Source organism: Calonectris borealis, chromosome 4, assembly GCF_964195595.1.
Source record: "Calonectris borealis chromosome 4, bCalBor7.hap1.2, whole genome shotgun sequence".
NCBI lineage: Eukaryota > Metazoa > Chordata > Aves > Procellariiformes > Procellariidae > Calonectris > Calonectris borealis.
Window position 1 is genome coordinate 51,230,792 of NC_134315.1, and position 14,536 is coordinate 51,245,327.

Below are 14,536 nucleotides of genomic sequence, written 5' to 3' on the forward strand. Positions count from 1 at the left end.
GCATGCGCCCTCGTGCCCCTCCCCTTCCGTTAGAGTCAGCCAATGAGAGGCGCTGTGCCCGGAGGAGAGGGTTGACTCACCTTAGAGCTGTCATGGCGGCTGTTATGGCGTCCGCGCTCTTCTTGCTCCTCCTCTGCGCTGCCGCGGGCCCCGCGCGGTGCTGGGACCAGCCGGGTGAGATTCGTGGGGCTGGGTGTGTCTTCGCGAGGCCCCCCCAGCTGAAGGAGCCTCGAGCCCCTCAGCTGCCCCTTCCGCTTCTCCCCTCACGGTGGCGGCGGGCCGGGAGTGCGGCGGCTTCTCACGCCCGAACGCCGCGCAGCGCTGCTGCGTTAGCGGCGGCCTGGTACGGGGGAGGGGGCGTGCTGGGACCTGTGCCGGCAAGGCTTTTTGGTTTGGGCTGCTTTTAAATCGGGTTGTGTCGCAGTGATAATCCCGCCGTGCGCTCAGTGGTGGTTGTGCGCCTCAGAGGAGTAGCCCGTCCGCAGGAAATGGGGGACTCTGCCCAACTGGTGGACTCCGATGCTTCTTAGAGCTTTGCCTCTTGAAGAAGCACGCTATTGCGTCCTTTGCATTGTCAGCCCGTTCCTGAAAGGAAGCCCCTGTGGCTAAGGGCAACGCGTCTGGACAGACGTTGACCGTTGTGCTACCTGTTGCAGGGAGGGTTCTGCTGAGGGAGGTACAGGCACTCACTCTCCACAGAGGTCAGTACACCACATCCCGGCGGACAGCTGCAGTCCCTCAGTTACAGTGCACGGGAGGCACCGCTGGATGTTCCCGTGTCCCTGAGGTTGTTCAGTGTTACAACAAAGGCTGGGATGGCTATGATGTACAGGTAACTGTTTAAAACTTGTTAAACGTTTAATTAAATCATCTTCCCCCAGACTTGGTAATTTCTGAAGGAGAAAAGAGTAACAGGCTATGGTGTCAGTTCAGTTCGCTTTTTGTTAGCGGAACTTTGACAACTAAAGCTTAACCCAAATACTTCGTGGGTTTGGATTTTCTAGAACGACTGTAGGTATATCTTTGAAATACTCCTGAAGGCTGTAATGTTAAAACACTGCATAGCAAACCTTCACTGGTTTTAATTAAAATGTTGCTCGAGTTTATAAAATCAAACTCTTGTGAACCCTTGAGGATGCTCTTGCTTTGGTATTGCTGTGCGGATTTCCAATTCTTAGAGTAGAAAAGGCTATAAATATTTGCATTACTTCAGCTCTACCTTTTAAAAACTAAATTTCAGACTTACATGACTTCCTCTTGCATGTTAGTACATCAGTACTAATCAGTAAATAGTCATGTATTTCTGTTCTGTTAGTTATTACCTAACCAGGAATCAAGGCTGAAGATAATTGTTAAAACTGATACAGTATTGTAAAAGTACAGTCAAATTTGAATTGGGAGGTTGGACTGCTGTCCTGAATTATTAATTTAGAAACTACTCTTTTTTTTTCCTCTTCAAAATACGTGTCATTTGCAGTTAGAGGTGATACCTAAGTTCAGATACTTCAAGGAAACGTGAGACTGAGGAATCCACACATATTCAACAGCAGAATTGCAATTGGATTGCTAAGTGTTGCATATGAATGCCTAATGATGTCTGTCCCAATTTCTTTTGATTTCTGTGTGGACATAATGGAATCAGGTGCACTGGACTTCAGGCTTTCATACTATTTTTTTGTAGCTGCCATCCAGTTTACAGGGCACAGGCATTTATTAAACAACTGTTGCACAGGGTACAGGTTATTTTTAGAAGTATTCCTATACCTAACGAAGGGATACTTGAAAAACCTGTTCAGTGAAGAAAAACAAAATCTTCCAGAGTTGTAACACTTCTATGTTCTGAAAGATCAGATTTTTAAACTTTTAGGATTTAAAAAAAAATTCTTAGTTAATTTCAAATTCTTAGTCCTTTTCGGAATAACAGCGCTCAGAGATGTCTTACCCTGTGGCCTTTTAGATGATTTGTTAGCAATTACAGCTTTATTTCAGAGCATATTTGGGGAAGCAGACAAGTATTTTCGTCTCTGGAGCAGGAGGTTTTACTTTGTATTCATTTTTTCAGTGGCAGTGCAAAGCAGACTTGGAAAATACCTACCGTTTTGGACAGATTGAAGTGAGCTGTGAAGGCTACGATTATCCGGATGATCCCTACATCTTAAGAGGCTCCTGTAGTTTGCTGTTCAGGCTAGAGCTGACTGATGAAGGTGAAAGGAAAGTGAAGAACTCTGGAAGCTTTGGATCTGGCTATTATCAGTCAAGGAAGGATTCTTCTGATTCTGGTGCTGGAGCAATTGTTGTAATTGTTCTTCTGGTCCTTGCTTTTGGAGTATACAAGTTCTTCCTCAGTAACCAACAGCCTCAGCCGAGTTTTGGTGACAGTGATGGATTCACTAGGCCTTCCTGGCAGAGTCAGCAGGCACCCCCTCCTCCTGGTTTTAAGTCCAGCTTCACAGGTAGGGCTCCGAGCCATTTACAGTACTCAAAAGAGCAAGCAGAATTGTACTGTTTGATCCGCAGTAAGTGCAGGTGGGTTAGACTTAAAACCAATACATTGGCAGTTGACTCTGCGGAATTGGCTGCGGAGCCTGCAGCCAGCTTTGCATTCTGTTCTTTGTTCCAAAGTGAAAATAAGAACTTGGTTTCCCACAGGCTTTCAAATTTATACAGTCAAATTTGAATTGGGAGGTGGGACTGCTGTCCTGAATTATTGATTTAGAAACTACTCCCCCCCCCTCCAAATACGTGTCATTTACAGTTACAGGTGATACCTAAGTTCAGATACTTCAAGAAACATGAGACCTTTGAAAATCCATCTCCCCACACTCTGGAAATGTCCTTTTCATACTCTGTGAAATACGAGGATCGTGAAAGGGAAGAATAATTTTCATAAGTAATCTGGAAGAGAGGATAATCTCATGCAGGCAGAAACAAACTCATGCCAAAGAAGCGCTTTGAAATTTTCCAGAAAGTTCTTTCAGCCGTTGGGCTGAAACCCCTGATTTCATTCACAGAACAGTTGATAGAGTTGAGAATCAGGTACCAGTCCTCTGTTTAACAGATACTTCAGTGTAGTCCCAGTGGTTGAAAGGTTTGGTTCCCAGAGCAGAGAACAGTGTCTGTGAACTATACTAGAGGTGCAGGACCTGAATCTCACGTGATGCCTTTCACCTGAAGTTGGAAATCGTATAAGCAGTGACAAGCCTGCTGCTAGGAAAAGATGCACTTTTTATTTTCCCAGAAACAGATTACTTTTGTTACTTAATAAATGAACTGCCTTAGACAGTCATAGTGTCTAAGGAAAATAAATGTTACTCATCTGGTGTGTGACCAACTCATTAAACCCTGTCAACATGTGAAATGCTCACAGCATTGGATCTCAGATTATATTCTGACAAATTTCATAATCTCCATTTCTTTTTTTCTTTTTTTTTGTGAGATGGAGAAGGGGTTCTATCAAGTAAATAAATAGCAAGGATTATATTTGCTTAGTCAAAAGCTTGTATGTTAGTAACGCTTGCTAATGCTTTCTTCCAGGTTTGGCTCAAGCCACTCGGCCAACAGAGGGTGCCAGTACAACTCTTTTGGATACCCTCGTGCAGGGCATGAGCAGCAGAAACTTTCAGCTGTACCTGCAGCAGAAAATTAAAGGGCTTCTGCTTCTGTAGTACTAGTGGCTTTCCAAATTGTAGTTATTTCAGACTTCAGACAGTATGTCTATGCTGCGTGTGCATCAGACTGTGTGCGTACATGCCGCTTGCCACTGGTGTTACCGTGGTAGTTACTAAGAGCCCTGGTCATAAGACAGGGCTCTGTCGTACTGGGCACAGGCAAAACAGAGTGAAGGGTTACTTTCTGTCCCGTTCCTTGTCAATTAATTGCACCAACGCATTTTTCATTGCAGGAGTCTGAAATCTGGCAAGGGTAGGGCCTTGAAAATGTTTTCTTGATTAATACTGAAAACTGAGACACTTAAAATGCATGTTGGGAGCCATTTAAGGCTTAACTTATGGCATTTTTAATAATGACTGTCAATGATTTCTCCTTAGATTTCAGACAGTGTAAGGAGGAAACCTCTTGAATGTGGGGCCAGCTTAAAAATGGTTATGCTACTTCATGCCTTTAGTATCTGCCTTAAATTTTAGCAGCGGAGCAAAAGCTCATCTCTGAGTGTGTATGTCCATGCGTTCCAGGAATGTATTAGTCTTTGAAAATCTGGATGGTAATGAAAAGCAGTGTCATTCACTTATTGCTGTTAATATTTAATTTGCCTCATTTTAAATCCCCTTAACATGCAGAATGCATCCTGTGAAACTTGTTTAGCTAGCCTATCTTAATTAAATTCTGCTTTTTCTTTGTTAGTGGTTTGACATGATCCTTAATGTTTACTCTAGATATTTCAACAAAAAATGACTCAGTTTTCTGAGTCAGTGTTCAGCCATGGTGTTTTTGAACAAGTGAGTTGGTTCCTCTCCCTGATTAACATTGTTTTTACAGTAAATGAAGTACTTTTTGTTGTTGTTGTTGTTCCAAATCAGCATAGTTTAATGGGTATATCATCCCAATGAGAGTTTGTCTTTCTCCCAATGCATTCAAAATGAAATTCAATATCAAATCCATTGTTTTTTAATCTTCCATGACTTCAAACAATCCACACCAACTTGAAGACAAACCAGGCCCTGTATAACTTTTACACACAAAATCTCTGGTCCACTTGTTTAGGTGGGCATATTTCAGGGAGACTATAATCTTCAGTCCTTGGCTTTTACGCTTCCTTGCGTGTTAAACCTGTGGTTGAGCTTGTTCTTGCAGCCTTGTTTTTCTCTAGACAAGAAAATCATTCTACTTTGGTTTTGCATCTTCTCTTTTTGTTTCTAAATGGAAGACATTTGGTTCTGAGTCAGAACCTCATGTTATGTAGGTGAAAATTCTGTGACTCTCCTACCCCCACAACCCACTCGATACGCTTGCAGTTTCATCAAGGTATTTGTCAATGGTGACTCATGCATAATAAAAAACATTGCAATGTGATTGCAGTTAGCATGTCTTTTGATAACAAATACCCAACTAGAATTACCAGAAACAATAGAAAGTAATGTGAGCCATTAGACTGAGCCACTGTTACTTAAAAAGTGCAGCTGTTTTGAGTGAGATTAGAAGCAGCATGTCTTAATGGTTAGTTCACTCTTTGGTCTCATGTACTTGATTTCTGTTCCTGCGTCTGCTTCTGGCTGTGAGATTGAGTGGAAGCTAATTTTCTAATTTTCTATGTTTTTTCCTGCTTTCCAAACTGTGAGGCCTTTCAAGATAAACTTGATCAAAATCTACTGAAATCAGGAGTTGTTTATAGTCTAATTTTCCATTATCTTTGACAGAGGAGAGTCTTGTTGCAACAGCTGGCCTGAGGATTAGGTGCCATTAAGTGATATGTTTTCCATTTTCATTTTGTTTAAGAAGGCAACAGCTTTGAGACTCATTCCAGTCACGGAACCAATTCAGGACCAGGATTTTGGACTGGATTAGGAGCAGGAGGCTTGCTAGGCTACTTGGCTGGCAGTCACAGGTAAAATATGCATGCAATCAGATTTTAAGTATTTAAGCTTTCAGGGGGTATGCCATATACTATGTTTACATTGTTTCTAAGCTTTCAGGCCTGTATCATTCAAGCTATAAAATCCTACCTCTAGAACAATTTTGAGGAGCAATCTATAGCTCCAGCAGCAGAGATGTTTTAAACATGTTTCTGGGGAAGAAGAATTGAGAGGACTGAGGTACTTCATCCTGCTTTAGCTGGTTACTCTGACCTGGCATGATGGCCTGCAAATTTAAAATGAGCATTTAAACATCCATCTGCAGACTGCCTTAAAACACAGATAATAATATTAAGCATAAAACCATCTGTGGATAGGCCTCTTGTATTAGTGTCATCTTTCCTAAAGTCAGTCTGGATGGCAGCTGCTCTTCTGTGATACTCAGTGTGGTCAGATTAAACAGCCTCCGAATGGCCCATGTGTGGAAATCCAAGAGGTGTGGTTTTCCAAAGAATTTGTAGGTCACATGTAAGTTGCATTTTGGAAAAATGTAACGCAAAGAGCATTCAAAAGCAGTTTCAGTGCTGGAGTAAACATCTGCTGGTCATATTGGCTAAACACTTTTAAACATTTAAAATGCATCATTTTTAGATAAACAGTTGAAAGGGAGCAATTGCTGCCATTTTAGACTTCAGTAGAGAAACTAGGTGGCTCCTGCAGGAAATCTTTAGAGCCCAAGCAGTTTCCTCTATTTATCAAATAACTGCATGTGTATCAAGTCTAATCCTGTAGGAATGCATTATAAATATAACCACATATGTGTTTATATATTGAAAGTTTGGGAGTAACAGATCATGTGGACAGGAGTGTGTTAAAACATCTTCCTCCATTGTAAAGTTTTTTGGTAGTGACAGAAGCTTTATCAGGATTGTCTCTTCATTAAGGAAGTAAAAACTTGGGACATAAGAGAATTTCTAAAGTATCCAATGTGCAGTCTTGATGTCATAGGGTCAAGTAAGGTGAAACTGGGACAGTGATGCCATCAACAATAGAAATTGTCTATAAATTCTACTTTGAGTAGAGCTTTAGAGGTTGAAAGGTCATATCTTGTTCTATTACATTAACCCTGCTAAGAATTCTTAAAAGGTATAAGTGTTAAAGGTTTTATTGACTTGATACTTCTTAAGTCTTAAATACATGACCCTTGTGTTTAAGCATTGTATTTATGTATTATCTACATACAGGTTCATTCCTTGATTTCCACCACCACCCCCATTTCAGTAGCCTCCTCTTATTGTTCAAGATTAGAGGCCTGACTGAATATTTAAGTCCAAATACATGAACAAGCCTTCTAACTTGGGCTTCTTTTCCTTTAAAACAGTCCTTGGTCCACTATTTTTTTTTTTCAGTCATTTGAAATGATGTGCCTGAAAATGCTGGTGTGAGATAGCTATTTGTAAATCTAGCTAGTAAAACAGCAGGAAATTCCATATCCATAGAAGCAAGTAATTTAAATCAGCGAGTCAAAGGTCATAATGTGTTAGTCTTATTGATACAGCCTTTTCAAGATAGTTAACAGAACAGAAGGATGTTTTCTTTTGCGTTACATGGCTGGGACGTAGATGTTGCCACAATGCATTTAAACTTCAGATGTCAAATCTACTTTCTTGTCTGACAGAATTTCAGAGGGAAAAATTTCCTTACTGGCAATTGTTAGAATTGCTTATCCTGAAGAATGAGGTTTGACTTCCTTTTGGAAGTCTACTGATATTATTGTGACAACACTGGATATCCTTGCTATCAACATATATGTTAATTGTATTCAATAGGAAGATTTCCACCTTTGAAACAACTGCCTGCTTACAGTTTTCCCTCAGAGATGCAGTCCCCTTGTTGTTCGGCATGGTAATTCCTTAATTTTTCATAAGGGCACTAATGAAGCCTTTCTTCTACTCTGTTTCTCATCAGAGCACAGCCACGTTCCCCGTATTACAGTATGTGGACAGATCCCACAGCTGCACCTCCCATGAATGGGCAGTCAAGCAATTCCACACAAGGTAGCAGTTCAGGAACAAGAACTGCTTCTGGTAAGGCAAAAGACCTTTTAATCTCCTGAAGCTCGAGAGACTTTGACCAATCAAAAATACACAGATGTTAGTTGAGGAGCATTCTTTGTTTTATTTTACCACTTGGTACAGGTGGGCATGTAACAATGTCCTGTACTTCTGTTTCCTATGGAAGTGGGGCAGCGTTGTGGGGCGTGAAACTCCCCACAGGCCTACGATGGGCGTGGTACCACCAGCACTGGGTTTGTCGTCATCTGCAAGGTGCATTAGTTTAAGGCTTTCCCATTTGGTGTGCGCTACACGTGCCCTTCTCTAGCAAACATGTGCAAACATGTACAAATACGGTTTATTTGTAGAAAGCAGGTTGTCTAATCTGCAAGAATAGAATATTTTTCAGGCCAGTCAGCTCAACAGTTGTTTGCTGTTCTACTTTATGTGAATATGTTTAACTCGTCTCACTTACCACCGTTAGCCTTTTTAGAACTGGGGAGAGCCCAGTGGAAAGGCTGTGGTGGAGCTGACACTTTTTTTTTTCTCCTTTGCAGGCTTTGGGGGCACAAAACGAAGATGAAATCCTTGACGTTATTACATCTCAGTGATTGAACTAAATCTTCCTGTGTGCTATCACTTTCTTTATTAGTAGTAGGCTTCAGAAGTGAATATGAGAAGAGGTGTGAAGAGGACTAGGCAAAGAATTCCTCTCTTTCCCTGAGGAAATGTGAACTCTCCCTCTTGTTTAGGGTATTACAGGTACTGGAACATCCACTGTTTCACAACAGCTTCTCATAAGATACAAAATAAACTCATCCAAGTTAAGAAGAATGATGTTCCAGTGCCTATATATCTGTCTATACTTGAGGGATTATGGCAATGGTAGCTTTACCAGATTTTCAAAGCAAGTAGCTTACTCATGTTCTGGCCTTAATTTCATTTAATCCAGAATTTCTGAGTTTTTCTTGGTGGTCCAGCATCTGAAAGGCCTAGTGTGTAATCCACCTGATATCTAAGGGTTACTGCTCTTTGAAGCTACTTTTGTTTGTCTTTGCAAAATCCATGTGAACATTACTGTAAGTGCAATCAGCTACTTAGATGGGTATTGTTTAGTGGAAAGAGCAAAACGAGAGAGAGAGAGACTAACATTATATTAATGTTTGTTTCTGTGCTATGTGACTATTGGAGTGAAAATTTGCAGATTCGAGGACACTCCATGTTTTAAGGTTTATCCAAGTGGCTGTGCAAACCTGGGGGATTTTGTGTATAAATTATGAAAAAAATAATAAATAACCTGAAATGAGACAAGATGGTCCTTCTCTAATTTGGACCTTTTTCTGGAAGACTGAGGTCATTTAAATTCTGGTGGCTACAGACACACTACCCACATTGAGGCTCCAGACTTTTCTTTTTATGGTGGATGTTAGCAATGCTATGGAAATTTCTGATGTGAACTGGCTTTTATCTCAGCCCCTGTCTGTCCTGCTAGGTGACCTGTCCAGGACACAGTAAACCAAAGGTGCTCATTGCAAAAGGGAAGGGAGCATTCTTAATCCAAAGCTGGTGGTATCTCTAGAACATAGCAGGCCTTGAGACTAAGCAAAGAAAGGAAGTTGAATGTCTAATGGGATGTAAACTTTCCCAAATGTACTTCTTAAAACCAAAGTGCTGTCAAGAGTGGGAAGCAGAGAGGCCTTGCTTGGTTCTGTAATGATATTTTGGGGCTCTGAGAAGTGTCATATAGTTCTCCTGTGATTGACTGTGCCCTGGGAGAGGCATTGCTGAAAAAAGAACCAGAGAAATTTCTGGGGATTGGGCAGGGAGGTGGGCAGAGGGGAAGACAAAAAAATGGTCTGCTTGTCCACCAGGCCTTCTCCAGAGGCTATCCTAATACAGCTTAGAAGTGTGTGTGTGTGTGCACAGCTTTTCTATGCTGGCAGCACTCTGAGAAGCATAGTTTTCATCCTTGTGAAAATACTGTGTCTGGGAATTGATGTAAACTATTACAGCAAAAGCAAGCACTGTTTTGCTGATACAGGCTGCATCTCCACAAAGAGATTTAGCAGGTATGGTTAGTCTAGGAAAGTGACTTCAGCGTTACTCATAAAAAGCAACTATGTCCATTCACAAGTACAAGAAGTAATTGGCTCAAATGGTAATGCCTCAGTTTAATGTTAAAGCAACAAAAAAAAAAACAACAAAACATGGAAATCTTCAAGAAGTCACAGAAGCTATGAAAAAGTGTAGAACTTGTGCTTGGGAAAAAACATGGGAATCGTGATAAAATTGATAACTTGAGAATGAAATAGTGGCTTGCTGCTCAGAGCTGCTTGAGGATTAGGGGAAGATATATATCTTCATTAGCGGCCTGCTCTATCACCCTAGAAAGCAGGGAAATGGCAAAGATCTTACTGTTGGCCTATTAGAAAGTTTTACCTTCTATGAGGAAAAGTGTTTGATAAATCTTCATCTTTTTGACCAAATATAGGAAAATAATGTATTTTAAATGTGGAGGTTTTACTTATTTCTAAGTGTATTCAGGTTGAAACTTGTCGCAGTCAATACTCTCTTTGCCAACTAATTACATAACGATGAAACGATTTTTGCTAACTGTTTGGGTAGTTTGAAGCTGAAGTTTGCTCTCAAATTATGATGTGTTATAAAATGTTTTAGACAACGTTTTCATTTGTATTTACAGTTTCTGCATGAAATGTGTTTTGATACATAAACCTGATGAATTACCATAGTTTCCGAATATGTTTGTAGGATGTTTTTCCCCTTCCCTTTGATAAGGTAATGAAATAAGTGAATAAAGGGTACTTTTGTCTTTAAAGCACTATCTTGAGGCCTGCAGGGATGGCGCTGTCTGTTTTTCAGCGTTGGCTATGTGTCATCATCAACTTCCCAGCTGGTGTAATAACAGCCTTTACCCCCAGATGCAGAGCTGGTAAGCTGTATATTTTGTTGAAACAAAATAAAACAATACTGGGAATAGAGTTATTTTATTGATTGGATTTTCAATAACAAAATACTGAACCATGTAAAGAAATGAAGGATTTCTTGTAAATCAAGGTTTCTGAGTCTGTAGAAAAGCTCCATTACATTGGCAAGTTCCTGGTTTTACAAGGTGATTAGCTGAACCTTTCAAAAGAAGTTACAATCACTGCTGCTGTTCCCGCTTGTGGATATAGCAGAATTCTACCCTGGGATAGCAGCTGACAGATCTGCTTCTTATACTCGGAGTGTGTCACTGCTGAACAGAGACACGGCCTACAGATAGAGGCAGTTCAACTTCTTGGCAGTAGTACTGTAAGGTTAAACGGAGGCCTGCAAATTCTGGTATCAAAGTTCCCTTGATCAAAGATCAAGGATGTTGGTGAGGTTCCTGAATGAAAAGAACTTGTGGAAGGTAGTTTAGAGCTCATACTTGTGAGAGACCTTGAGCTTCCTTCCTGAACATCTGATCTGGAAGGTCCTAGTCTTCCTTCTGCTCCTGGACAGGGTTTTGACAGCATCTTCACAGCAACTTCATAGTTGCAAGGCATATGTAAATGCTTAAACTGTTAAATGCTGTTGTAGGATAATTGGAGTTCTACTTGGCACCTGGGACTAGTTCTGCTCGTACTCTGAGATGGCTTACATCCTCACACAAAGCGAAAGCTCATTACAGGAATGAAACTCTTGGTTTTACAGCTGACTTGCCCTGAAGCATGTGATGAAAGAGAAAAAGATGCACAGAGATAAGCTTTCTCTGTGCCACTCTGTCTTGTGACTCAACTCCCAGGTCAGATTTTGGCTAGTTCTGCAGACTGTCATGCTATGCAACTTGCTCTTTTCCTGGGTGCAAGGTGTGTGTTAGACTTACCAGCAAGGCAAAATAGTATGCTGGGTTTGTTTGGGGTTTTTTTGGGTTTTTTTGGGTTTTTTTGGTTTTTTTTTTTGGGGGGGGGGAGGGGGGGAATCTTCCATGATCATCACTTTACATCACTAAGTTCCAAAAGGGAAAATAAGCCAGGTGGCACAATTTCCAGCACTAGGAGTTGTTGCACAGAGAAATTGCTGGAATAAAGTAGCAAGCGATGCCTGCCCACACAGCCATCTAAAAGCTGAAAATGCAGTATTTGTATGTAGACTGTTGTCCACTTAGCACCAATTACAAGTGTTGTATTTTTCTCTCCTTAGTAAAGCAAATTAGTATTAGTTCTTAATGTTTCCAGAGTACTTACTGACCAGTGATTCTGGTACAGAAATAGCCCAGCTGCCTCCAAACTCAAGTATATGAGCACCACAAAAATAAATTAAAAAAAACAAACTCATGGAGATGCAGTCTATACCAACAGACGATGCTGTTGTCTTGTGTGTAAGGAAACATATTGTTAGGTCCCTTGTTCTCCTTCTATACCTATTGGGGCAGTTCAGGGTTAAGTGCTGCTTGGGAGAGGCTCCATATCACGCAGCATATTTTGCTGAAACCTTCCTCTGCAGCCCATTCTCTTGCTTTCCCAATATCATGTTTCCTGACTACAGTAGTTTTCACTCTCTGACATCTCCTTTTCTATTGCAGCTGTGTTTTGCCAGTGCTAATGAAAATAATCAGCAGTCTCCCTTTGTGGCCTGTATTTCTTATCTCCCACTGTCTTCCATCTTATACTTCCCTCTGTTCCTGCTGAGTGTCAATGTTTCTTCAGTAAGGAAGTGACAAGCACTTGCAAAAAGTATGATGAGCTGGGAATGGCTGGAGTAGATTGAGATGAAGTCAAGGGAGCAAACTGTCAGGCTGTGAATTGACCTTTGTAGGCAGTATGTCTGCAAAAAGAACTTTTTTCAGCCTTCTGACTGAGCATTTTTGTCAAGAGTACACTATGGGCAGCTGGTGACTGGAGCAGGGTAAGGACTGGTGAACTGGCAGCGTGGAGAAGACCTGAAAACATCCTCTCCATCCTACCTTAGGAATGATGAAGACCTGTACTAGTGTAACCAGGAAGCTGGCCTAGGATGTGCTAGCTCAGCCACTCCACAGACATGCCATTGCAAATCCTGTAGGTAGATGTATGTTTAAAGATATCAGATGCTTCTGAAAATGCCACAGTGCTAGCGTCAAGCACAAGAAGGGGGACTTGGCCCTGCATCCATGTTTCTTTCCCACTGCAGCGTGTCTTGGAATGAACTGAGAAGGCCAGAAATGGAAAGGGTAGCAAGCAAGCATGAGGAAGGGTAGCAAGTTTACACCTGCACTAGCCGAAGGCAGGCTTGCAAGTGGAGCCTTTCTCTCGGTATGTCTGCTCGCTCTTCTCACACAACAGCAGGAAATCCTAGGCAGCTCTAACAGCAGTTGTATCAGGATTATTTTACTGGGCTTGAAAGTTTCATCCTGCATCTCTAAAGAAGTCCTGAGGGCAATTATCAGTGATATGTAGCGACAGCTTTTGCTCTGAGGATCATCTCAGCCATAGCGTAATTCAGTCTTCAAACTATCCACTGTGAAGTTTGGTAGAGACAAATCACCATCTGCTTAAAGACCAGGTTCTCTTGAGTTACCGCGCAGGGAATTTTTGCTCATTTACTGGATTTGCCTTGACTTCCCTGGCACTGAGACTCTTGTGCAGTCTTTGCTCTACAACTATATTCAGATGTCATTGTACAGGATCCTCTGAGACTTGGCCTTGAGATCATAGCCCTGAGATCATGGCCCCTGCTAGCCCCTGTGCCCTTGTAGTCAGCACGTGGGGATGTATTTATTGAGGCAGCACTAGAGTTACGAGCAATCCAAAATAACTTTTGCTGCTGCTGAGTAACGGGAGTTATTCATCTCCCAGTCAACTCCTGTAGTCATTTTCATGTCATTTAGCAGCTGTAAATGCATCACATCTGCTTTAATGGACAGAAAACAATTATGGTTGAGGGGAAAAAGGAAAAAAGAAAAAAGTGTAATGAATGTAGGTAAAATGTTGAGATGGAACAACTTTGCAGAGCTGAACTTCACACTGGGAATAGTTTATCAGCATTCTTTTTCCAGGAGGAGGAGTACTTTATTATTGCTGTGGATTTGAACACCACCAGTGCTTTCTGCACCACTCCAGCAAGAGTGGGAGACTTAGAACTGTAACAAGTTTGGTGTTCAATAAAGTCAGACCTGTTTGAGGTCCTTTGTAGTTTGATACACTGCTTGTAAAGAATTGGTAGCAGTAACAAGTGAAGTTAGATCAGAAATTCATGTGGTTGCAGCATACACAGAAACAGTAATCTGTGCTCTTTCTGAAATTCAGGTCAAAATCAAGCTCAAAGTAGGGCTGAAACAGCTCAGAAAGTTGTTCTTTGCTTTCGAGTTCAAGGAGATCCTGGTCAGCACCAATTGTCATGTGCTGCTGACACCTACTGTCAGCAGTGAAGTGCTATTTTCCTTAGGTAGGCAAATCCTGTGTCCTCATCATGACTATTAGAAAGCCAGCCAGGCCCCCTGGGTCACAGTGCAGTTTGATTCTCTCTTGGCAAGCTTGGCTGGTTAATTCTACGTGCTCTCCTTCATAACAGGTGGAAGGATTTATTTCCTTTGTAATAAGGAGCTGGAGATTAGGCTGTAACTAAGTGAATGTGTATAGAGCTCAAACAGTGCAAACATAAGTGATGAGAGGAAGACCACACTTGAATCAAGTAATCCAGTTTTATCCGAGGTACTAATACATTCCCTTTAGCTCAGCCATGCGGCTGCTAAAGAGAAATTAGGGTTTGGATTTTTTTTGGGTTTTACATTGCAAAGCTGCTTTGGGCATAACTGAGAAACAGAACTTTCTGCAGTAGCTGAGGGAACCATCAGGGAAAACACGTGAGCCATCTCCAACAGCATTCAACCTGAGAAGAGCAGGGGAGAGCAAGGAGTCCCAGACAGGAACCGGTGAGTGTTTCTGGCCTGAACGTGCTACCGAGGCATCTGCTCCTCTCCAGTCTTTGTTT

At 41.6% G+C, this 14,536-nt stretch overlaps 1 protein-coding gene across 3 annotated transcripts; it reads left to right on the top strand.

The window, feature by feature from the left end:
* The first annotated feature begins 38 nt into the window (after positions 1-38).
* On the top strand, positions 39-10,068 carry SARAF (store-operated calcium entry associated regulatory factor). 3 transcript variants are annotated; one of them, XM_075149531.1, is made up of 6 exons: positions 39-174; positions 657-832; positions 2,063-2,453; positions 5,452-5,560; positions 7,497-7,615; positions 8,140-10,068. In XM_075149531.1, the coding sequence occupies exons 1-6, from the start codon at positions 93-95 to the stop codon at positions 8,163-8,165; spliced, it is 903 nt and encodes a 300-aa protein (XP_075005632.1). In that variant the 5' UTR covers positions 39-92; the 3' UTR covers positions 8,166-10,068. The 3 variants fall into 3 exon arrangements, with proteins under 3 accessions (XP_075005632.1, XP_075005633.1, XP_075005634.1); XM_075149532.1 differs by having other exon boundaries at positions 5,455-5,560; XM_075149533.1 differs by lacking the exons at positions 5,452-5,560; positions 7,497-7,615; positions 8,140-10,068 and adding an exon at positions 3,535-4,367.
* The last annotated feature ends 4,468 nt before the right edge of the window (positions 10,069-14,536 follow it).